The sequence below is a fragment of the Ursus arctos genome, unplaced genomic scaffold (assembly GCF_023065955.2).
Source record: "Ursus arctos isolate Adak ecotype North America unplaced genomic scaffold, UrsArc2.0 scaffold_31, whole genome shotgun sequence".
NCBI lineage: Eukaryota > Metazoa > Chordata > Mammalia > Carnivora > Ursidae > Ursus > Ursus arctos.
The window spans coordinates 29044496-29066601 of NW_026622997.1; the positions used below are offsets into that span (position 1 = coordinate 29044496).

At 62.0% G+C, this 22106-nt stretch overlaps 1 protein-coding gene across 2 annotated transcripts in view; it reads left to right on the plus strand.

Moving 5' to 3' along the window:
- Positions 1–21882, plus strand: part of ITPR3 (inositol 1,4,5-trisphosphate receptor type 3) — a 67138-nt gene extending 45256 nt beyond the window's left edge. The window contains exons 25-58 of one of the 2 annotated variants that reach the window (XM_026482674.4): positions 438–603; positions 1631–1795; positions 1886–1960; positions 2395–2520; positions 3612–3734; positions 3811–4011; positions 4927–5178; positions 5427–5552; positions 5723–5848; positions 7062–7182; positions 7739–7929; positions 8519–8667; positions 8819–8927; positions 9081–9171; positions 9265–9434; positions 10783–10957; positions 11132–11316; positions 11474–11674; positions 11805–11915; positions 12339–12434; positions 12559–12660; positions 12753–12839; positions 13386–13496; positions 13595–13787; positions 14034–14159; positions 14602–14774; positions 15469–15633; positions 16293–16485; positions 16957–17061; positions 17148–17275; positions 18099–18264; positions 18866–19026; positions 20178–20339; positions 21019–21882. In XM_026482674.4, coding sequence (XP_026338459.1) covers positions 438–603; positions 1631–1795; positions 1886–1960; positions 2395–2520; positions 3612–3734; positions 3811–4011; positions 4927–5178; positions 5427–5552; positions 5723–5848; positions 7062–7182; positions 7739–7929; positions 8519–8667; positions 8819–8927; positions 9081–9171; positions 9265–9434; positions 10783–10957; positions 11132–11316; positions 11474–11674; positions 11805–11915; positions 12339–12434; positions 12559–12660; positions 12753–12839; positions 13386–13496; positions 13595–13787; positions 14034–14159; positions 14602–14774; positions 15469–15633; positions 16293–16485; positions 16957–17061; positions 17148–17275; positions 18099–18264; positions 18866–19026; positions 20178–20339; positions 21019–21087 — 4900 coding nt within the window. In that variant the 3' untranslated portion in view covers positions 21088–21882. The remainder of the gene's footprint in view (positions 1–437; positions 604–1630; positions 1796–1885; positions 1961–2394; positions 2521–3611; positions 3735–3810; positions 4012–4926; positions 5179–5426; positions 5553–5722; positions 5849–7061; positions 7183–7738; positions 7930–8518; positions 8668–8818; positions 8928–9080; positions 9172–9264; positions 9435–10782; positions 10958–11131; positions 11317–11473; positions 11675–11804; positions 11916–12338; positions 12435–12558; positions 12661–12752; positions 12840–13385; positions 13497–13594; positions 13788–14033; positions 14160–14601; positions 14775–15468; positions 15634–16292; positions 16486–16956; positions 17062–17147; positions 17276–18098; positions 18265–18865; positions 19027–20177; positions 20340–21018) is intronic. The other variant, XM_044378331.3, reaches the window with a different exon arrangement.
- Positions 21883–22106: the final 224 nt, after the last annotated feature.

Genomic DNA, 22106 nt, shown 5'->3' on the forward strand with positions numbered 1-22106 from the left:
GGGAGGACATCTGTGATTGTTGTTGGTGACAAAGTCACAGGTACTGCTCATTTCTCCTCACTGAAGGAAACGCTGCATTGTAGTTAGAGGTTGGTACAACCGAAGATGTGAATCTTCCCCACCCTCCGTTCCTGGCCCCAGCCGATCTCCGCGAACCCCTGGCGGTGTTGGGGGGGTGTCTGTGGGTCCCCTGTGTAGAGTCCCTGCTTCAGCTGCATAATCAAGGGGAGGCCTGCGGGATCTCAGGGAACACGGGGATCACTCGGGGAGCTCAGGACGGTGGCTGGTGACACCCTGGGGAGAAGTCGTCACTACTCTGAGGGAGTCTTACACCGGGCACGGCAGCCACTGGCGGGGGGCAGGGAGCACCCCGCCCCCCCCCCCCCCCGGGCAGCGGGGCGCTCGGTGCCCAGCGTGCCCCTCCCTCGGCGCCGCAGGAAGACCAGCAGCATGCTGGAGGTGGACGACGAGGGCGGCCGCATGTTCCTGCGTGTGCTTATCCACCTCACCATGCACGACTACGCGCCGCTGGTCTCTGGGGCCCTGCAGCTGCTCTTCAAGCACTTCAGCCAGCGCCAGGAGGCCGTGCACACCTTCAAGCAGGTGCTGCTCCCGACGGAGCCCCGCCCGGCCCCTGGGGAGGGGGGAGGAGGCCGGGGGGGGGGGGGGGGGGGCTTCGCCGACCGCCTGGCCAAGCACCGAGTGGGCGGGTGCCCTGGCCGTGCTTTGGCCTGTGCTGAGCACGGGGGGTTAGCTCAAGATGCTTATTTGGGGTGCTCGGCCTTGCAGAGCTCCTGAAAGGTGAAGGCCAAGTATCGGCCACCTTTATGAGCTCTCAGCCTGACTCAAGGCTTGTCGCTTTTTATGAGGCGAACAGCACTTGATAGTTTGCAAACCATACCATGTGTGCCTTTGCTAAGTGCTTCAAATCACACCTGGCACGCAGGCAGCCCTTGCTAAGGGGACTGGTTCTGTGACCGTGATGTCGTGTGGTCTCGACAGCAACCTGGGAAAGGCGACCGGCATTTAACGGGCGTGTGCCAGGCACTGAGCCTTGGCCTCGCATTAGTGGACTTCTCGCAGCGGCCCCTGGCAACACAGTTACTATTCTCGTTCCCGTTTTACGGAGGGGGCATTGAGGCCCGGGAAGCTCTCCTCCCTTACCCTGACCGGAGTGAGTGAAGTGGGAGCCAAGGTTCACAGCCGTCCTGCAGCGGGCACTCAGTGCTGCCAGTATTCTTTGTCCTGCCCTGTTTGGGGTCGGAGTGACCAAGTGACAGGCCTTAGCGGCACCAGTCAATGAGCAGCTGAAGCCAGCTGAGGGGGCAGCTCATGACAAGGAGTGCAGGGAGGCCTTCGGCCATCAGGGCAGGCTTCCCGGAGGTGGTGGAGCATGGCCCGGCGGCCATCAGCGTTGAGGAGGAGCAGAGGCCTGGAATAGGGCAGACACCGGGGGTGTCCACGAGGCAGTGGACCCGGGGTGCCCGTCTCACCAGGCACGCCCATCGCCACCAGGCATGCCCGTCTCACCAGGCACGCCCATCGCCACCAGGCATGCCCGTCTCACCAGGCACGCCCATCGCCACCAGGCATGCCCGTCTCACCAGGCACGCCCATCGCCACCCTGCAGGTGCAGCTGCTGATCTCTGCTCAGGATGTGGAGAACTACAAGGTGATCAAGTCGGAGCTGGACCGGCTGCGGACCATGGTGGAGAAGTCGGAGCTGTGGGTGGACAAGAAGGGCAGCAGCAAGGGCGAGGAGGTGGACACAGGTGCTGCCAAAGACAAGAAGGAGGTGAGCGGGGTGGCAGGGAGCTGGGAGGCCAGGGCTCCCAGCGAGGGCTGGGCTCGCCTGACCCGCACTCCCCATTCCCTGTGTCCCCAGCGGCCCACAGACGAGGAGGGCTTTCTGCACCCACCTGGGGAGAAGAGCAGTGAGAACTACCAGATCGTCAAGGGCGTGAGTGGCCTGGGACCCTGAGGCCCCCCTGGAGGCCCCAGGGCCTGGCCTCTCCTGCCTCCCCACTCTGCCGGCCACTGGCCCTAAAATACACATCTTCCGGCTTTGCCTGCGCGTTCAAGACAAGCCTGCCCAGGTCCAGATGGAATTATTTTAAAGCGGAAGGAATTTAATGAATTCCATTTCACAGTCATATTGTTGTATTTATTTTTATGGGTGGAATTGGGTTTTTAGTGTTTCCCTGCCTTGTTGCGGTGATCTGACTCAGCGACCGTGGCCTCCTTCCCCCTTCCTGTCCCCGATGCGAGCTGGGGCTTGGCTGGACTTGGCAGCGGACTCTGACCAGCCGGAGCTGGCGGGGGGGGGGGGGGGGACGGGCGGGGGAGCCGGAGGAGGAGGGAAGGGGCTCTGGGCTCACCCCCCGCCCTCCCCAGATCCTGGAACGGCTGAACAAGATGTGCGGTGTGGGGGAGCAGCTGAGGAAGAAGCAGCAGAGGCTGCTCAAGAACATGGACGCCCACAAGGTCATGCTGGACCTGTTGCAGATCCCCTATGACAAGGTGACCTCTGACTTCTGACCTCTGACTCCCGGGACAGCTGTTCCCTGAACCCTGACCTAACCCACACTGCACACTAACCCCGAATGCTGACCTAACCCGGCCTCACCGCTGATTCTTGACCCTGACCCCGGCTTCTGTCCCCCTCTGGCCTCACCCTGAACATCTCAGCTTCACTGTAACCTGTGGCTGTTGCCTCCTCATCTTTTTTTTGTTTTTTAAGATTTTATTTATTTGAGAGAGAAAGAGTGAGCGAGCGAGAGAGAGAGAGAGATCATGAGCAGGGGGAGGGGCAGAGGGAGAAGCAGGCTCCTTGCGGAGCAGGGAGCCCAATGCGGGACTCGATCCCAGGACCCTGGGATCATGACCTGAACTGAAGGCAGACGCTTAACCAACTGAGCCACCCAGGCGCCCCTGTCGCCTCCTTATCTTGATCCACGTTGACCTTTATCTGACCCCAGCCTCTCTTTGACTCATGATGTCAACTCAGACCTCCAAATGACCCCTGACTTTGATTTCATACCCTAGCCTCACTGTGACCTCTTACCCTGACCTGTCCCCAGGCACACCCTGGTCCTGGACTCCAAATTTAGCATCATTTCAACCTTTGACCCTCCATGCCTCCCCTCGGCTGCTCGATCTTCATATGTCCCAAGCCTCACACTGGCTCTTGGGCCTGACCCCAGCATTCACCGGACCCAGACCTCTCAGCCTTGCTCCCCCACGCCGGCCTCACCTCAGCCTCTGCCCCTCAGGCCTTCACACGTTTCCTTTTTTTTTAATTTAATTTAATTTTTTTTTTTTTTTGAGAGAGAGAGAGAGCACAGCAGGGGGAGAGGGAGAGGGAGAAGGGAGTCCGACACAGGGCTCGATCCCAGGACCCCAGGATCATGACCTGAGCCGAAGGCAGATGCTTAACCGACTGAGCCACCCAGGCGCCCCACACACATTTCCTTATCCCGACCTGGAGGCCCAGCTTTCACCTTGAACCTGGCCTCCTTGTGGTCCCAATCCCAAGCCCTGAGCCCCGGCCGCACCCGTCGGAGCTCAGGCGCGAGGCCGGCCTCACCTTCGTCCTCCGCTCCGGTGCCCAGGGTGACGCCAAGATGCTGGAGCTCCTGCGCTGCACGCACCAGTTCCTGCAGAAGTTCTGCGCCGGGAACCCCGGCAACCAGGCCCTGCTGCACAAGCACCTGCACCTCTTCCTCACGCCGGGGGTAAGGGCGCGAGGCGGGGCGGCGGCGGGGAGCGGGCCCTGGGCCCCCTTGGTGACGGCCGCCCGCCCGCCCCCAGCTCCTGGAGGCCGAGACCATGCAGCATATCTTCCTGAACAACTACCAGCTGTGCGCGGAGATCAGCGAGCCCGTGCTGCAGCACTTCGTGCACCTGCTGGCCACCCACGGGCGGCACGTGCAGTACCTGGACTTCCTGCACACCGTCATCAAGGCCGAGGGCAAGTACGTCAAGAAGTGCCAGGACATGATCATGACCGAGGTGAGGACAGGGCGGGGGGCGGGGGGGTGCCCAGGCGGCAGGACCCGGAGTTCGGACAAGTCAGACGGGGTCACGAGAGGGACAGTGAAGGTGCTGGCCGCCGGAGGGAGGACTCAGGCCACAGAGGCGGGTCTAGGGAGCTCCCGTAACAGGCCTGAAAGAACTCACGCTCACTCCGCTGTTTCTCCTTGTATTGTCATGTATTTAAAAACGGCGACGCGCCTGCTGTGGGCCGAGGAGCGTGTTACCAGGGGACGTCAGTGGGGTGCAGACTCGGGGCGGGGGCCACATCCTGTGGCTTCTGCGTGGGCGCCGGCGTCTGGCGCACTGTAGGGGCCCGGTAGACCCTGTGAGCCAAAGGCACGAAGGAGGGAGGGCCGAGTCTAAGTCTGGGGCAGACGTGGTCTCTGCCCAGAAGCGTCTCACAGGGCGGTGTGGGGGCGGGGGGACGGGGGAGCAGAAAGGGGGACGAGGGACCTGATAAATGAGGTGCCCTGCACCAGAAGTGCTGTACAGTGTGAATGATTAGTTGCTGTTATTACTATTACATAATTGCTGCCACGCGAGGATGCAGCTGTGTGCTCTGGGAGGCTTTAAATTCCCCACTGGGAGCAGAGGGCAGGGAGGGGGTGAGCCAGGCGGGGGTGGGATTAGAAAGGGCTTCCTGGGGGAGGCACCTCTGAAACAAGCCTGAGTGGGATTTCTTTCCTTAGGGGAGGAGGGGGCACTTTTTGTGGGTCCAGGGTTTGGCCCTGATGGCAGGTGGCCTGAGACATCAGCCTACGGCTGCGAGCGCCAGGCAGGGGAGGGTTTTCCTGAGTGTCGGGTGAGGGCCGGGGTCAGAGTCCCAGTCTCCCTGGTACGCCGGGGCCTGCTGGACCGGGGGGTCTGACAGGGCACCCCTCCTGCCCGCAGCTGACCAACGCGGGTGACGACGTGGTGGTGTTCTACAATGACAAGGCCTCGCTGGCCCACCTGCTGGACATGATGAAGGCCGCCCGGGATGGCGTGGAGGACCACAGCCCCCTCATGTACCACATCTCCCTGGTGGACTTGCTGGCCGCCTGCGCCGAGGGCAAGAACGTCTACACGGAGATCAAGTGCACCTCCCTGCTGCCCCTGGAGGACGTGGTGTCTGTGGTGACACATGAGGACTGCATCACTGAGGTCTGGGGTGCCTGGGAGAGCTGCGGGGAGGGGGGTGCAGGGGAGAAGGACTGGTGGAGCCAGGCCGGGGCAGCTGTCAGCCTTTCATGGCCGAGCAGGAAGGGAGAGGTAAGGAAAGTGGGGGCGGGTGGGAGGGGTGCGGGCAGAGGAGCAAGGGGGAGGTCAGGGGAGAATCGGTGAAGTGCAGAGAAAGAGAGCCTGGGCCAGCGGCCCTGCTCACGCCCCTGACCTTGCCGCCGGCTGCGCAGGTGAAAATGGCTTACGTGAACTTCGTGAATCACTGCTATGTGGACACAGAGGTGGAGATGAAGGAGATTTACACCAGCAACCACATCTGGACTCTCTTCGAGAACTTCACCCTGGACATGGCTCGGGTCTGTCCCCCGGTGGGGGTGGGGGGGGCAGCGTGGGCTTGTGGGGTGTCCTGCTGGGCAGGGGTGTGGTTGGGAGCCTGGCAGCCTTCCAGGGGGTGGGCGCCTGGCAGCCTTCCAGGGGGTGGGCGTGGAGGGGCCCCCAGAGGATCTCTCTCTCTCTCCTGCCCCAGGTGTGCAGTAAGCGGGAGAAGCGCCTGGCTGACCCCACGCTGGAGAAGTACGTTCTGACCGTGGTGCTGGACACCATCAACGCGTTCTTCAGCTCTCCGTTCTCTGAGAACAGCACCTCCCTGCAGGTGAGCTCCTGCGCGCACAGCTCTTGTGCAGGGCAGGGGGGGGAAGGAGAATATATATTCATGTCTGCTTGTGCATAAAGACGTAGCAGAAGGACATAGACGAGTGTGTTAGTTACATATGCTGTGTAACAAATTACCCCCGAAGTCAGCGGTTTAAAACAACAAACATTTATTCTCCTGTAACTTCTGTGGGTCAGGGATTACCGTGGGGATAGTACCCTAGAACAGGAATTCCTAAACTGACTTGGTGTGACGGGTCCCAGGGTGGCAGGGGACGGCTGGCAGCACTTACTCACTGGACAAGATGGTCATGCCTACCACAATGGTTAGCAGAGCCCGGGCAGTAATCCAGAGGGCCCGATACCCAGAGATCTTTGGTGTTTTCCTAGTCGATCGGATGCCCCTAGGACTGAAATAGACAGCCTTCTGAAGTCTTACCTGCATCAGCAGAAAAGATCTAGCTAGGGAACCGAAGTTTCTCTTAAGTCACTGGAAGAGTCATGGCCCCTCAATCGATTCCCAGATTCCCAGACTTCATAGCCCAGAGCCCCTTGAAGGCAAGAGAGACAGGTTCCTTGGGGGAGGGAGCCTGCGACAATACCTAAATCATAATACAATTAATCACTGGATGGACACAAGAGCCCAAGAAAGGGGTTACTTATAGGTAGAGGGACTGACGGTAGGGTGGGTCCTGGTCTCTCAGCAAGGGTGGGTTTGTTTTGACACACATGCGTTTGGGCCCTGGGATCTCTTTGGGACTATGAGTAATTTGTATCAGCTTTTTCCACCTCTCATCAGTCCCAGGGCAGAGGTGGGAGAATGGGCTGATCGGGTCAAGGTTGGGGTGAGACTTCTTAAAGTATGCCTCTTTGTAGCATACTTTGGGTTTTGAACCATGGGAATATATCACCTTTTCACAATATTTATTTAAAAAAAAATTTTAAAGGAAAGGAAAGGGTCAGCAATAGGACTATAAGCCCCAGGTCTGGACCTTGGGGAGTTCTCACTGGGCTGCCATGTACAGTTGGGCAGGTTGTGCACTGCTGAGAGGAACAGGGGTGCCTTTTGCCAATTGGCACAAAGCTGCATGGTAGCTATTGGAAGCCTATTCCTCCACCATGCCCATTCTCAGTGGGCCCTGGTCACTGGGCCTGGGGCCGCCCAGGGTGGAGGGCGGGCCAGGCTGTAGCAGTAGGTGTGTCGCCTCTTGCAGACACACCAGACCATCGTGGTGCAGCTGCTGCAGTCCACCACGCGGCTGCTCGATTGTCCGTGGCTGCAGCAGCAGCACAAGGGCTCCGTGGAGGCCTGCATCCGGACCCTCGCCATGGTGGGTGAGTGTGCCAGGGGCACTGGCTAGCTCCAACCACCCCTCCCCTCCCTTCACTGGAGGGATGCCTGCCCTCAAAACAAACACGTTATTCCTAAGCTCGCCCATCGTCTGCTCCCAGGTAGTTCTCAGTAAGTCCTTCTTGGTGTCTAACTGGCATCTTAGCGATTGAGAGAAACTTTTTTCCTTTGAGCTTTGAGTCAGTTCCCCGAAGAGAATGCTGGGTGACATCCCCCACCCATTTGCAGTTGCAAATGGTTTCAGGCAGAAGGGAGGCCTGTAGATGGTTAAGGGAGCACTGGGAAAGGGGAGAGAGAAGGTGGGAGAGAGGAGGGGAGGGCTCTGGGTGGAGCCAGGGTAGAATCAAAGAAGCAGAAACTCCATCTTTCTACCCCAAAAGGGGAAGAGGGCACCCCAGTCCAAGTGGGGGCCAGTGCATACTCCAGAATCTCAGTTGGTTCTCCCCGTCCCCCAGTACAGCAGCTCGCAGCCTGGCCGCTCTGGCTGGCCGAGCCCCGCCCCCCACCTGCCCTCCAGCACCCCCTTGTCTCTCCCCCCAGCCAAAGGCCGGGCCATCTCGCTGCCCATGGACCTGGATGCGCACATCAGCTCGCTGCTCAGCAGTGGCGCCAGCTGCGTGGCCGCTGCCCAGCGCAACGCCTCCAACTACAAGGCGACCACACGGTCCTTCCCCCGGGTCACGCCCACCGCCAACCAGTGGGACTACAAGAACATCATTGAGAAGCTGCAGGTGGGTGCGGGGCTGCCCGGCGTCAGCCACGAGAGCTGCTTCGGAAGCGCAGTTCCGGGCAAGCATCCCTTCCCGCGCTGCCCGCGCTCCCCAGGAAAGAGGCCCTGTAAGGCCAGGCCCTGCGCAGGGGGCCGAGGGGCATCGTTCCGGGGGAAGCCAGGACAGCCCAGGCCTCCGCTAGTGGGGTTGGCGCTCGTGAGGCGTGTCGGGACACCTCTCAGTCCCGATAGCACATTCCTGTTTAGGCGACACCCTCCTACGCACTGCTGAGGGGGTGTGGGGCCTCACTGTCCCCACATGGCAGAGACCGAGGCCCAGGGAGGGGGAGGCGTTTGCCCCAGGTCACACAGCTAGAGGAGGGGCTGGGAGAAAAGCCAGGGCCTGTGGCTCCCAGCCAGGGCCTCTGAGCAGGCAGACCACCTGCATCGTTCAGGGTGGTTCTGTGGGTGCAGGGCCCCTCAGACGGGCGCGGGGAAATCCGCGGGGCCATTTGGTGTTGGGGTGGGTGGAATGGCCGTGCAGCCTCACTCATCTTGGGCCCGGACGGCACTCACCTGGCCCGGTAGTGACTGTGCCGTGCCCACCCCAGGACATCATCACGGCCCTGGAGGAGCGGCTGAGGCCCCTGGTACAGGCGGAGCTGTCGGTGTTGGTGGACGTCCTGCACTGGCCCGAGCTGCTCTTCCTGGAGGGCAGTGAGGCCTACCAGCGCTGCGAGAGTGGGGGCTTCCTGTCCAAGTGAGCAGCATGCCGGGCCGCCGGGGGTTGGGGGTGGCGGTGGAGGGGGTGGGGGGTGGGGAGAGGCTGGGGCGTGCCCCAGCACAGGGCGGGGACGGGCTGCCCACAGGGCAGAGGCCGCCCCCAGCGTGCCCTCCTTCCTCCCGGCCAGGCTGATCCAGCACACCAAGGACCTCATGGAGACGGAGGAGAAGCTGTGCGTCAAGGTGCTGCGGACCCTGCAGCAGATGCTGCTCAAGAAGACCAAGTACGGGGAGCGGGTGAGTGCCCGGGCGGCGGCAGGGCCCGGGGAGCGGGTGGGGGAGCGGGTGGGGGAGCGGGTGAGCGCCCGGGCCAGGGGCTCGGGGCCAGCGCGCGCCGGCCGGTGGTCCGATGGTGACGGTGCACCGTGGGGCCGCGCTCCTTCCGCCCAGGGCAATCAGCTGCGCAGGATGCTGCTACAGAACTACCTCCAGAACCGGAAGTCCAGCTCGAGGGGGGAGCTGCCGGACCCCGTGGGCACCGGTCAGTACCGCCGCCCCACCACCACTGGGCCCGGGGCTCTCCCTTCTGTTCCCCTGCCCCCCAGCTTCCCTCACACGGGTTCCCCCACTCCAGGCCTGGACCAAGACTGGTCAGCAATTGCGGCCACCCAGTGCCGGCTGGACAAGGAGGGGGCCACCAAGCTGGTATGTGACCTGATCACCAGCACCAAGAATGAGAAGATCTTTCAGGAGAGCATTGGCCTGGCCATCCGCCTGCTGGACGGTGGCAACACCGAGATCCAGGTGTGGAGCGGCTGGGCGTGCTGGGGCTCCCCTCTGGGTGGCACTTCCTGCTCAACGGAGGTCCGGTGCGCTACGTTGCTGCGGGGCCAGGGCTTGGCCGCAGGGCTAGGAGCTGGTGGCCAGCAGGAGTCTGGCGACGCGTGGGCGCCTCCAGCTCCCATAACTGCCCCCGCGTCACGTGGCCTCTTTCTGCCCGCGTGGACCGTCCTGCTCAAGCCAGGCCCGAGCCTGTCTTCCCTCCACGCTGCCCACATCACGTCCATCGTTCCTGCCTCTCGGTCTCTGCTCAGGCTTCCCTCCCTCCTCTTCCATGTCCCCCTCAGCCTTTGGTGCCAGCCGAAGGACTGCCTCCTCTGAAAAGTCCCCTATGATTGCCTTATCCCCATTCATTCATTCATTCATGCTTTATTGTTTTCATTTTTTTAAAGATTTATTTATTTGAGAGAGAAAGAGAGAGAGGTGGGGAGGGGCAAAGGGAGAAGGAGAGAGAGTCTTAAGCAGACTCCGTGCTGGGCGTAGAGGCTGATGCAAGGCTCGATCTCACAACTCTGAGAATCTGACCTGAGCCGAAACCAAGAGTTGGACGCTTAACTGTCTGTGCCACACAGGCGCCCCTCATGCATTGTTTTAATAAGTCTGCACTTAGGGCCTTCCATGTGCCTAGCACTAAGGACTCAGCTGTGAACAGAAAAGACAAAATCCATATATCCTATGAACTGGTCCTATATCCTAGTGGGGACAACAGCCCATGACTATAGTCCCCACATGGTCTGGAGAACGTGCTGGACAGTGCTAATAGAGGCGAGGGGCCTGGGGGCGCTGGGGCAGGGATGGGGAGAAGGCCCCCGCAGAGGGACCAGTGCAGCGAGGACCCAGAGGTGAGCAAGTGGACGAGGGGGGTGGGCCATACCAGGCAGAGCAGCGGGTGCCAAGAGAGGTGGCAGGCCATCAGGCGGCCTCATGGGCCCTGTGAGGTGGGGCTTCTCCTGTGGGTGAGATGGGGCCACTGCAGGGTGTCAGGCAGAGGAGGGACAAGGCTAGACTTCAAGGGACACCTCTGCTGCTGCGTGGGGAGCAGACGGAGGGCCAAGGGCAGATGCAGATGGTGTGAGGAGGCTAGCGCAGGCCCCCAGCATCGCAGCGACGGCAGTTACGGACCCTTCCCCTCCACCTCTGACAGTCCTAACCGCCCCTGCCCCAGCTGCAGTCCCCGGGCACATCGGGGACCCGTCTGCGGCCCAGCCTTGTCCCTGCAGCATGGGAGAGAGCTCTCCAGGGACTCACCAAGGGCTGCGTAGCACCAGGCCCAGTGCTGAGGCTGTCCCCCATGTCACTGTCTCCCCCCCAGAAATCCTTCTACAACCTGATGACGAGTGACAAGAAGTCAGAGCGCTTCTTCAAAGTGTTACACGACCGCATGAAGCGGGCCCAGCAGGAGACCAAGTCCACGGTGGCCGTCAACATGAACGACCTGGGCAGCCAGCCGCGTGAGGACCGGGAGCCAACAGACCCCACCACCAAAGGTCAGAGGTCACGGCGGTACAGGATGGGGGTGCTGGCCCCAGGTCGGAGGGCCCAGGGTGAGGGTGGGCGCAGGGTGAGATGCGCAGGCAGGGGGCCCGAGGGCGGGAACACAGGGTGAGAGTGAGGGTCCGGTCCCTTCCGGCAGCCCCAGCCTCACCAGGCCTCCCCCGCAGGCCGCGTAGCTTCCTTCTCGATGCCAGGCTCCCCATCCCGCTATTCGCTGGGCCCCAGCCTGCGCCGGGGCCACGAGGTGGGCGAGCGTGGACAGAGCAACGAGATGGGCACGTCTGTGCTCATCATGCAGCCCATCCTGCGCTTCCTGCAGCTGCTGTGTGAGAATCACAACCGGGACCTGCAGGTGCGTGGCTGCCCCTCCCCCGCCGCCCGGCCAGCACGGGGACCCCCACCCCTGCCGTCTGCCCACTGCTCTGCCGCAGGCACAGGGCGGGCTCCCCGGGGCCGGCCTCTCCCTCCCTGCGAGAGCTGTGCCACGCCCACCGTCCCGTGCCCCGCAGAACTTCCTGCGCTCCCAGAACAACAAGACCAACTACAACCTGGTGTGCGAGACGCTCCAGTTCCTGGACATCATGTGCGGCAGCACCACGGGCGGCCTGGGGCTGCTGGGCCTTTACATCAATGAGGACAACGTGGGCCTTGTCATCCAGACGCTGGAGACCCTCACTGAGTACTGCCAGGGCCCCTGCCACGAGAACCAGGTGAGCTGTCCGGCAGGGCGTGTGGCCACGTGGGTGCAGGGAACAGTCTGGGCAGGGGAGAGACTCAGGTCTCCAGAGCCACCAGCGTTCTGAGGGGCCCGGGCCCCGTGTCCCCCACCGCCTCTGCCAGAGCTGCATCGTGACGCACGAGTCCAACGGCATAGACATCATCACTGCGCTGATCCTGAACGACATCAGTCCCCTGTGCAAGTACCGCATGGATCTGGTGCTGCAGCTCAAGGTGGGGCCCGTGGCCGCCCACGTGAGTGTGCATGCGGCTCGTGTGTGGAGTGTGCCGACTGGGGTGTGCTGATGGGTTCAACACGCGCACACAGATGAGTGTGGGAGCAAACGTGCTGCGTGTGCGCTCCTGGCGCTAACGAGTTCTGGGTTTATCTGAGGGCCTGCTGTGCGTGTGTCGCTCTCGGGGATGGTGTGCTCCTGCCGCGGGGTGCGGGTGAAGGCAGCGGGGGGGGGGGGGGGGGCGCTGGATTTGCAGGACGCTTCTCAGCAAGCCCTGGGGGACAGTGGGGAACACGGAGGCCGTGGCACATCTTCCGGGCCTAGAGAGGCTGTTGGGGACTAGACAGAGGAAGGGGTTGTTGGGGGGCACGGTGAGGGCTCTCACACTGCGGCCTGTCCCCCTCTCCCCACCTCTCTGCAGGACAATGCCTCCAAGCTGCTCTTGGCTCTGATGGAGAGCCGGCACGACAGTGAAAACGCGGAGCGAATCCTCATCAGCCTGCGGCCCCAGGAGCTGGTGAGGCTGGGCCAGGAGTCCGGTGGGAAGGCTTGAGTGGGTGGGGTGTGGGGGGACAGGACAGGGATTAGGGCATTCCTACGCCCCAGGAAGACTGGCGTTCAAACAGGCGCTGCCCCACCAGGTGGACGTCATCAAGAAGGCCTACGTGCAGGAGGAGGAGCGTGAGAACTCAGAGGTGAGCCCACGCGAAGTGGGCCACAATATCTACATTCTGGCGCTGCAGGTACCAGCCCCCCCCGTGGCCCCGCCCCCGGCGGCCCTGCCCCCCCGTGACCACGCCCCGTGACTCCGCGCCTCTCTCCCCCTCTCCCGCAGCTCTCCAGGCACAACAAGCAGCTGCAGCACCTGCTGAAGCCGGTGAAGCGCATCCAAGAGGAGGAGGCCGAGGGCATCTCTTCCATGGTGGGGGCCCGGGGACCAGGCTGGATGTGGGGCGGGGCTTAGACTTAGGGGCGGGGCTGGGGAGAGATTGGTTGGTGGGCTGGTATCTGGAGGTGAGGCTAGGGATTGAGGGCGGGGAAGAGGGCAGAGGGGAGAGCGGAGGGCCCGCAGGAATCAGGATGAGGCCGGGGGCAGGGCCAGGAGCTCTGGGCGGAGCGCGACCGGGGGGCGTGGCCTGAATCTGAGTAAAGAGCTAGAATTGGGGGGTGGAGGGCCGGGCTCAGGGCGGGAAGAGTCAGACGGGCGGCCCGGCTGAAACCTAGACGTACAAGTGGAAGCGAAGCTCAGGGACGGGTCTGGAAGCCCAGAGCAGGACAGCGGAGGGCGGTGACTGCCCTCTGGGATTGTCCGGACATGGCTCTCCCACTACCCTTTCTTAATTTGGGGCTGCATCCTAGTTGGGCTGGGCTGGCTCTGGTCCGGTTGGGGAACCCTCGCGCACGTAGGGCGGGGTGGCAGGCAGTGGGGAATTGCGGGGCCTGACCTCAGCGGCCCCTCTACCCCCAGCTCAGCCTCAACAACAAGCAGCTATCCCAGATGCTCAAGTCCTCAGCGCCCGCCCAGGAGGAGGAGGAGGACCCCCTGGCCTACTACGAGAACCACACGTCCCAGATAGAGGTAGGGCCGGAGGCAGAGGGGGCACTGGGAGTCAGGGCCGGGCCCCTGGCCCTTGGTGGCAAGGGCCTAGGTGTGACCTCGTGTCTGTGTGCGCCCAGATCGTGCGGCAGGACCGCAGCATGGAGCAGATAGTGTTCCCGGTGCCTGGCATCTGCCAGTTCTTGACGGAGGAGACCAAGCACCGGCTCTTCACCACCACGGAGCAGGACGAGCAGGGCAGCAAAGTGAGCGACTTCTTCGACCAGTCCTCCTTCCTGCACAACGAAATGGAATGGCAGCGCAAGCTCCGCAGTGAGGACCCCCGCGGGGGCGGGCGGGCCAGGCCGGGGCTGGAGCTGCTCAGTGGCGCCCCCTGCGGACCCCCCTTACCTGCTGGTGGTGGCCGCACCCCACCCCACCCCTGGGAGGGTTCCAGTCACGTTTTCCTCCTGAAGTGGGGCCTGGAGCTCGTGCCAGCGCTGAGGGCCCGTGTGGGTGGGTGGAGAACGTGAAGGAGAGACCCCGCTCTCACCGGCCCGCCGCCACCCCCTCCCCCAGGCATGCCACTGATCTACTGGTTCTCCCGCCGCATGACCCTGTGGGGCAGTATTTCCTTCAACCTGGCGGTCTTTATCAACCTCATCATCGCCTTCTTCTACCCCTACATGGAGGGCGCGTCCACAGGTGGGGACACAAGGCTGGCAGGCTCCCCCTCCCTGGCTGTGGGCAGAGCCTTGGGGCCAGCCGGGCTCTGCCGGGACCAGAGGCAGAGTGGGGAAAAGCACCCTGGCCCTGCTCTTCGGGCTCTGCACCCTGGCCTGGGGAGACACAGACGTGGTCCTGTGGGACAGACGGGGTCCTTGACCTCGAGACAGTACATGCCCCTCGCTCCGTCTCTGTCACACACAAACACGAGCCAGAGGTCAGATATGGTAGCAGCACCTGAATGGGCCTCCTGCCTTAAGCCCCGTCGGGCAGGTGTGATGGTGGGGGGGGACCCTAATACCAGGTGACCAAGACCTTTGTAGGGAAGGTTTCTAGGAGGAGGCGGCTTCTCGGGTGTGCCGGGGCTGGGGCCGTGGTGGGCTTCACTGAGCGGTGCTCGCCCCTGCACCCTGGCCCCCAGGCGTGCTGGGCTCCCCACTCATCTCGCTGCTCTTCTGGATCCTCATCTGCTTCTCCATCGCCGCCCTGTTCACCAAGCGCTACAGCGTCCGGCCCCTCATCGTGGCGCTCATTCTGCGCTCCATCTACTACCTGGGCATCGGGCCCACACTCAGCATCCTGGGCGCCCTCAACGTGAGTGCCGGCAGGACCCCACCCCACCCCCGCTCGCGGTGCCGTAGGACCTCGCGCCGCGGGCCGCCTCCCAGCAGCTGCTGCTCTGCCCTATCCTGCTTGTCCCTGTGATGGGATCAAGCTTGTTAGAGACCCACGGTTAGGGCTGTTCTGTGCCTCCTCCCCTCCCTGGACCACCTGGGGCAGCCGGCACTCAGAGCGAGCCAGCCAGGAGTCACTGGGGGCCCCAGCTTCAGGGCTGCTGTGTGCACGGTGTTAGTGGGGCGCTGCCCAAAGGCACTATTCACACTGCAGACAGCACAGATTTGTATGTCGTGACGATTCCTGACCGCTGGAAATAAAAAGTATCTGGAGCGGGGAGGGGTGGGCCAGGCGCCTTTTCTTAACTGACCCGGTCGCCGTAAAGGCCAGGGTTGGTCTGTCCAACTCCGCCCTCCTTTATCTGCATCTCACTTTCTTCCTGGAGCCAGGGACCCCAGGGGCTTCTCCCCATTCTATCCCAGGAGCCCAGATACATTTCTGGAAGCATTTTCATTAATGCCGAGCCTGCCAGGCTGAGCAGGACCGGCTCAGATCCGCTCCACGGAAGGGCCGCCAGCCTCTGAGCTGGGCACTGGGCGAGCACAGTGGCAGGGAGTGGAGATCTGGGGTGGGTGGTGGGACACTGATCCCCACGCCCTGTACTCGCCCCCAGCTGACCAACAAGATCGTCTTTGTGGTGAGCTTCGTGGGCAACCGCGGCACCTTCATCCGGGGCTATAAGGCCATGGTCATGGACATGGAGTTCCTCTACCACGTGGGCTACATCCTGACCAGTGTCCTGGGCCTCTTCGTCCACGAGCTCTTCTACAGCATCCTGGTGAGCCTGTTGGGGGCTGGGGCGGGCAGGGGCGTGGGGGCGGTCGGGGCTCTCCTCAAGCTGCTGGCGGTTCCCAGCACCAGGCTCTCCGTCCCGTCCTCTTGCTGTGGGGCTGGGAGAGATGGATTTCCCGAGTCCTCCTCTGCCTGACTCCGCCTGGCCTTCAGGGCCCTGCTGGCCACTCCTGACCCCCGTCTGGAACCAGGGTTTGCGTCCCAGCTTGGACACTACTAGCTTTATAATTTGGGGCAAGTTTCTTAACTGCCCCGTGCCTCCATTTCTGTATCTGTAAAATGAGGATAATTAATAGCACATACCTTCTATAATAATTGTGAGGTCGCCATGAGCTTAATACACAAAAATCACATCGAATGCATCCTGGCAGGTAGCGAGCGCACTTTAAGAGTTGGCCATCTTTCTCCCCCCGTGTGTGGGATTTGCCTGCCCATTCACACATTACGCCTTCTTCTGGGCCACACTCCCTTCTCTTGGCCTTAGAACGCCAGGTTCCTCTGAGCAGCCTCCCCCGACAGGCCCACTAGGCTGGTTCCACCTGCCAAACACAGACCCTTCTGGAGGAGCCTGGGGGAAACCACCGGGAGCCGGGCAGCCCTGGGATCCAGTGGCGCCTGCGGTCCCTCATGGCCCTGTCCCTGCAGCTCTTTGACCTCATCTACCGTGAGGAGACGCTGTTCAACGTCATCAAGAGCGTGACTCGCAATGGCCGCTCCATCCTGCTGACCGCCCTGCTGGCCCTCATCCTCGTCTACCTCTTCTCCATCGTTGGCTTCCTCTTCCTCAAGGATGACTTCATCCTCGAAGTCGACCGGTTGCCCGGCAATCACTCTGGAGGTCTGGCGGCCCCTCTCCTTGGCGGGTGTGGGGACTGAGGGGGGCTGCACACATGACTTGTGTCAGGACCAGGCCCTGGGAGTGCTTATCCACCAGGCTCCCTGCCTCAGTTTCTCCTCTTGGGTTCCAGGGAGGTCTAGCTATGCCAATCTGCCTCCCTTTTCCCTGGCACAGACTGAGGGGGTGGGAGAGCCCTGGTTCGGCTCCCTGAAGAGCCTCTTGCTTGCAGACCCTGGCATTCGTGTTAAACTTGGTATTTGCTGCGGCTGCCTGTGTGCCAGGCTCAGGGGTGCAGACCCCCTTCCTGCCCTTCGTGCACAGCCCAGTGGGGGCGAGGGCACGAAGACCCTTCACTTGTAGCTGGGCAGAGTCGGGAGGCTTCGTGGAGGATGTGATGCTGGGGACACAATCTGGGGAATGAGAAGGCCCGCTATGTCCTTATCCTGGTGACCTCATCCATGTCCTCTCTAGCCAGTCCCCTGGGCATGCCACATGGAGCTGCCACATTCATGGGCACGTGCAGCGGGGACAAGCTGAACTGTGTGTCAGGGGTCTCGGTGCCTGAGGTCCTGGAAGGTGAGGGCAGTGTGCCTCGGGAGCCTGGGGGAGGGGCGCGGGGGCAGGGGGCTCGGCCTGGGTGTGAGCACACACTCCGCGTGTAGGGAACAAGGAGCTGGAGAGCACGGAGCGGGCCTGTGACACGCTGCTGATGTGCATCGTCACTGTCATGAACCACGGGCTGCGCAACGGTGGCGGCGTGGGCGACATTCTCCGCAAGCCCTCCAAAGACGTGAGCATGCCCTGCCCCACTCCCAAATCCACACGGCCCAAGCCCTGGCCCGGTCAGCCACTGTGAGGTCCTGCCGCTGGCTCACGGCCTGGCAGAGCGGCTTGGCCCCCACCTTGCATCCCCTTTCCCAGCTCTCCCACAGATCAAAGTGCAGTTAGGTGGTTGTTGAGTTTCCCCACCTGACTCCGCTCACACATCCCTATCAGCTCACCATAGTCGCTCTAAGGAAAGACCTTGGCAACCACGCTTTGCCCAGGTTAGGGAAGGCGTGAGTCAGACGTCGGGCGGATCCCCGGCTACGCTGGCTTCATCTGTGAGGCAGGGCCCCAGCCCACGGTGGGGGCGGGCAGGGTGGGGAAGCTGAGTCGGCTCCACGAGGCCTCAGGATTTGACTCGGGCAGCCAGGGGTTACTAGTAGTCAGTCTGTCCTCAGTCGCATGGGGGCGAGAAGCTGCTTCCTGGCCAGAGTTTCTAGAATGTGTGAGGCCAGGCATCCTCGGGCGGGGCAGAGGAATTCAGAGCTGGCTCTGCCCCCTGACCAAAAGTCAGGGGCAGAGACAAGCCTCCACCTGCAGCCTCAGTGCCCCGCGCCAGACTCCTTCCACAGGGCTGAGACCCAGCTGGTATCCTGAGTCCGCTCTTTCCTGACCCACAGTCAGGGCCTGCGGTTGCAGTGCTCGCTGCCCGGAGTGAGGCTGGGTCGGCCTTGCTGCCCTCGGGGCCCGGGGAGCCAGACGCCTTCGTTCCCCTCTGCTGAGGGCCGGGCTCCTCGGTCAGCGCCCTGGCCCCTTCCTGAGCCTGGCCTCCCTGCCTCGCCCCGCAGGAGTCTCTCTTCCCGGCCCGCGTGGTCTACGACCTCCTGTTCTTCTTTGTTGTCATCATCATCGTGCTGAACCTTATCTTCGGTGTGATCATCGACACCTTTGCCGACCTGCGCAGCGAGAAGCAGAAGAAGGAGGAGATTCTCAAGACCACGTGCTTCATCTGCGGTGAGGCCCCGATCCTGCCCTCACGGGCCGAGGCGGGGCTGGGGCAGCCTGTCTGGCCTTTCCCCGGTTCCCGGGGCCGCTGGGGCTGCGGCTCGATAGCCGTCTGCTCACCCTACCCTTGGGGAGAATAGGACCCTGCCTGGGCTGAGAGAAGGGGGTGGGAAAGAGCCTCAGAAACCATTCCTCCGAACCTCAGTTCACAGAGGAAACCGAAGCTCTCTGGTCTCCGTCCAGCGCTCTTCGGACTGCTGGTAGGAGGTGCTAGCCCCTTCGCCACAGCCTAAGGAGCAGGCCTCCCCTGCGACACAAACCCCTTCTCAACTGTTCCTGCTTCGCCCGGCTCGGAAGGCTGGCTGCCACGGTCCTTAGCCGCCGTGGAGGGCCGCAGCCGTGGCAGGGCGGGGGCCCCGCGGCCAAGCGGCTGGTGCCTTCAATAGAAATGACCTAAGTAGGCCGGGGTGGGCTGTCACACGTGTTCACCAGCCCCGTCAGCCTGAGAACGAATGCCCCCACCGCACCAAGAGGCGGGGTCTGCTCGGCCAGGGGGCCCCAGGTGGCTCTGGGAGGCCGACGGTTTCGTCTTCACCCTCGGCATCCTCAGGTCTGGAGAGAGACAAGTTTGATAACAAGACCGTGTCATTTGAGGAGCACATCAAGTTCGAACACAACATGTGGAACTACCTGTACTTCATCGTGCTGGTCCGCGTGAAAAACAAGACGGACTACACGGGCCCCGAGAGCTACGTGGCCCAGATGATCAAGGTGTGGACCCGGGAGGAGCGGCCGTGGCCGCCGGGGTGGGACCGCTGGGAACACCTGTGGAAAGGCCGGCCTCCCCGGAGCCCCGCCAGCGGCCCGTGCTACGGAGGGGCCTCTGAGCTCTTCTGCACGGGCTCTGTTGTCAGGAAAGAGCCCACAGCGCACCCATCAGCCCCAAAGGATGTGCATGGTGTCCCCGGGGCCTGGGGGTGCCCGATAGTGAGGAATCGGGGGAGCAGGGCCGACGCTGCCCCGGCTGCTGCTCTGCGGACCATGCTGAGGCAGCCTTTTCCAGCTCGGCAAGAGGAAGGGCACCTTCCCAAAGCTTTGGATGGTCCAGGCTGAGAGGGAGCCTGGAAAAACTTGCAACTACCAGACAGGAGGAATCAGAGTTACTCTGTCCGATTTCCGTAGTGATGAAGGGCGTGAAGGCAGTGAATTAAAAAAAAAAAAAGTCTTGCAGTGTTTCGGGCAAAGGAAGCCCATCCGTTCCATCAAATGTCGTACATCTTCAACTTACTGCACAACGGATAAACTGCAGGCTAGAAGGAAAGACCTGTTTGGGGGGGGAGGGGGGTTCTATTGGTTTTCGAAGTCTGTAATTTGAGCTGATCTTTGAGTACAGGTTTATCTGTTGATCTGAGAACTCACAGCTTGTGACAAGGAGCCAGAAAACTCACGGCCCCCTCCCCCTCCTCCTGTGTCCCAGGAAACGTGGCCTTGCCTCTCCGACACATGTCCGATGCCAGCAGAGTCTCCCCTCCCTCAACGTGCCATGTGTCTGACTCGCATCTTCCTGGGGTGTGGGGTGTGTGTGGTGGGGTGGGGCGGAAGGAAGGAAGGAAGGAGCTTCAGGGTCTGGTACCGAGCCCCTCCTCCACCTCTCACAGGGTGTTAGGAGAGTAAACAGATGGTGCCGATATCAGAGAGACTAGCCTGTCCCAGTGCACTGGCCTCTCAACGCCCCGCTGAGGGTTCACCGCCAGCTCTCTGGCTCGGGGGAGGACCCCAGTCGGTGCAGATTTTCCCATGACACATCCCTGGGGAGTAATTTGTCCAGGGTGTGACAGCAGGCTCCCCTCCATTACTGCTTTTCTAAACGAGGCCTTCCTAGGCTCAGCCCAGCTCGCTCATCCCGCCGGGATCTTTTTCAGAACAAGAACCTGGACTGGTTCCCCCGGATGAGGGCCATGTCCCTAGTGAGCAACGAGGGGGAAGGGGAGCAGAATGAGATCCGGATTCTTCAGGACAAGCTCAACTCCACCATGAAGCTGGTGTCTCACCTCACTGCCCAGCTCAACGAGCTCAAGGAGCAGGTGTGTATCCAGGTCCATCCCGGACCCACCCTTGGGGGTCCCACGCTGCGCAGCTTCAGACCCTCACTGGAGGTCACAGCCCAGCCTCCGGTGCAGGGCGGAGGGGAGGGTGCTGGGGCTCTCACGGTCCTTCCTTTACTTCTTGGGTCTGGGGTGGAAGGTGCCACAGACACTCTTCCCCACCCCCCTCCCCGGAAAGCTAGACTGAGGTTGGCAGCCCCTGTCTGTGAGCCCCCTGAAAGACAGCCAAGTGGACCCTTGGTAGAGGTGTGAGGGTTCCTCCCCCTCCCTTCCCCCCTCACCCCTAGCAGCTGCTAGGGAGGCTCTCTGAGGGATTCACCAGTGATGGGGGAGGTCAAGGCATCCTACTTCTCAAGATCCCTTCTTGCCCAGAGCATCCTCCTCTCTATCCAGCAGTGGCTAAATGAGGCTAGACAGCCCCTCTTTTAGGGGGGGTGGTTCCCCAGCTGCACCACATCAGGGTTTGTGATGCACTAATCGAGGACAAGGGTTTGGGGCGGACATCCTCATACACCCTGGGGGAGCCTTGGGCCGCTGCCAGCGCTGAACGGCAGCTGGGCCCACTGGGCAGGGGGCCGGGCACCAGCCCCACCCCAGTGCCCATGGAGGGAGGGTGCCGGGCTGCCTGAGCGGACGTGTGGGCCCCATTTAATCCTAGATGACAGAGCAGCGGAAGCGCAGGCAACGCCTGGGCTTTGTGGACGTCCAGACCTGCATGAGCCGCTGAGGAGAGCCACCGAGGCCCCGACGGGGCAGCCGTCACAGACAGCTGGGGCAGGAATGCTGCTCCTTCCCCTGGGTCAGGTGGCCCGGCCAGCCCGCCAGCCTCTCAAGGCCAGGTGCCACTTGGCTTCCAGCTCCCATTCTGCTGGACACCCCCGAGCCATCCCAGGCTCTGGCCAGCATGGAGTGGGGAGCCGCAGAGCTGACAGTCCTGCCTAGAGCCATTGGAGACGACTCAGAAAGTCACTGGGACTCAGCTTACCTTAATGCCTTAGAGGAAGAGAAGTCGTCTGGAAGGACGACCGACCGCTTTGTCCCTTAAAGCAGTAACTGACATTCCTGTGTTCCTTGCGGGTCGTTAGGAGTGGGGTTGCCTCTTTATTCTAAGCACTACATTTCGGCTTCCCCTGCTCCCGGGGGAGGTGCGGTAATGCTGTTGTTGCTAGTGATTTTAGTGCTCTGTTATTTAACTTATTCAGGGGTGCCATGCTCAGCCCTGGCTGCATGGCTCCCCCCGGGCCCCAGATCTGCTGTAGACAGCACGGAGACCTCATCATCCAGGCCATCCCTCTGGCTCGGCCCCAGGGAGACTGTGACCCGAGGACGAAGAGCCTTGCTCCTGGGACCTGCCTCTTCCTAGTAGGCCTGCTGAGAAGCGTCACTGGCCCAGATGACAAGGCCCGGGTGTGTTTGAGTGGCTGGTTTTTGACTGCTTGTTTTATCTCTTGGTGTAACATTTTACAGATCTTTTGGCCTGAGAACTAATGTTAATTGCCTTAAATAAATTAATAGAACTCTAGTCCCTGAGAAAGGGATGCTGTTTTCTACGCTCCCCAGGGGCTGTGGGGGTTCCTGTGGCACACAGGCAGGGGACAGACTATGAGCCCTTGCCCACCAGCCTGGCCTCACCTCGGGCTCTTGGTGGACACCCCGAGTGCACCCCGTTTTGCAGCAAGGCCTGGACAGAACCGTGTTGCAATAGAACTGGTTTGTATTTTATTGTATGTGTTTTAAAACATCCTG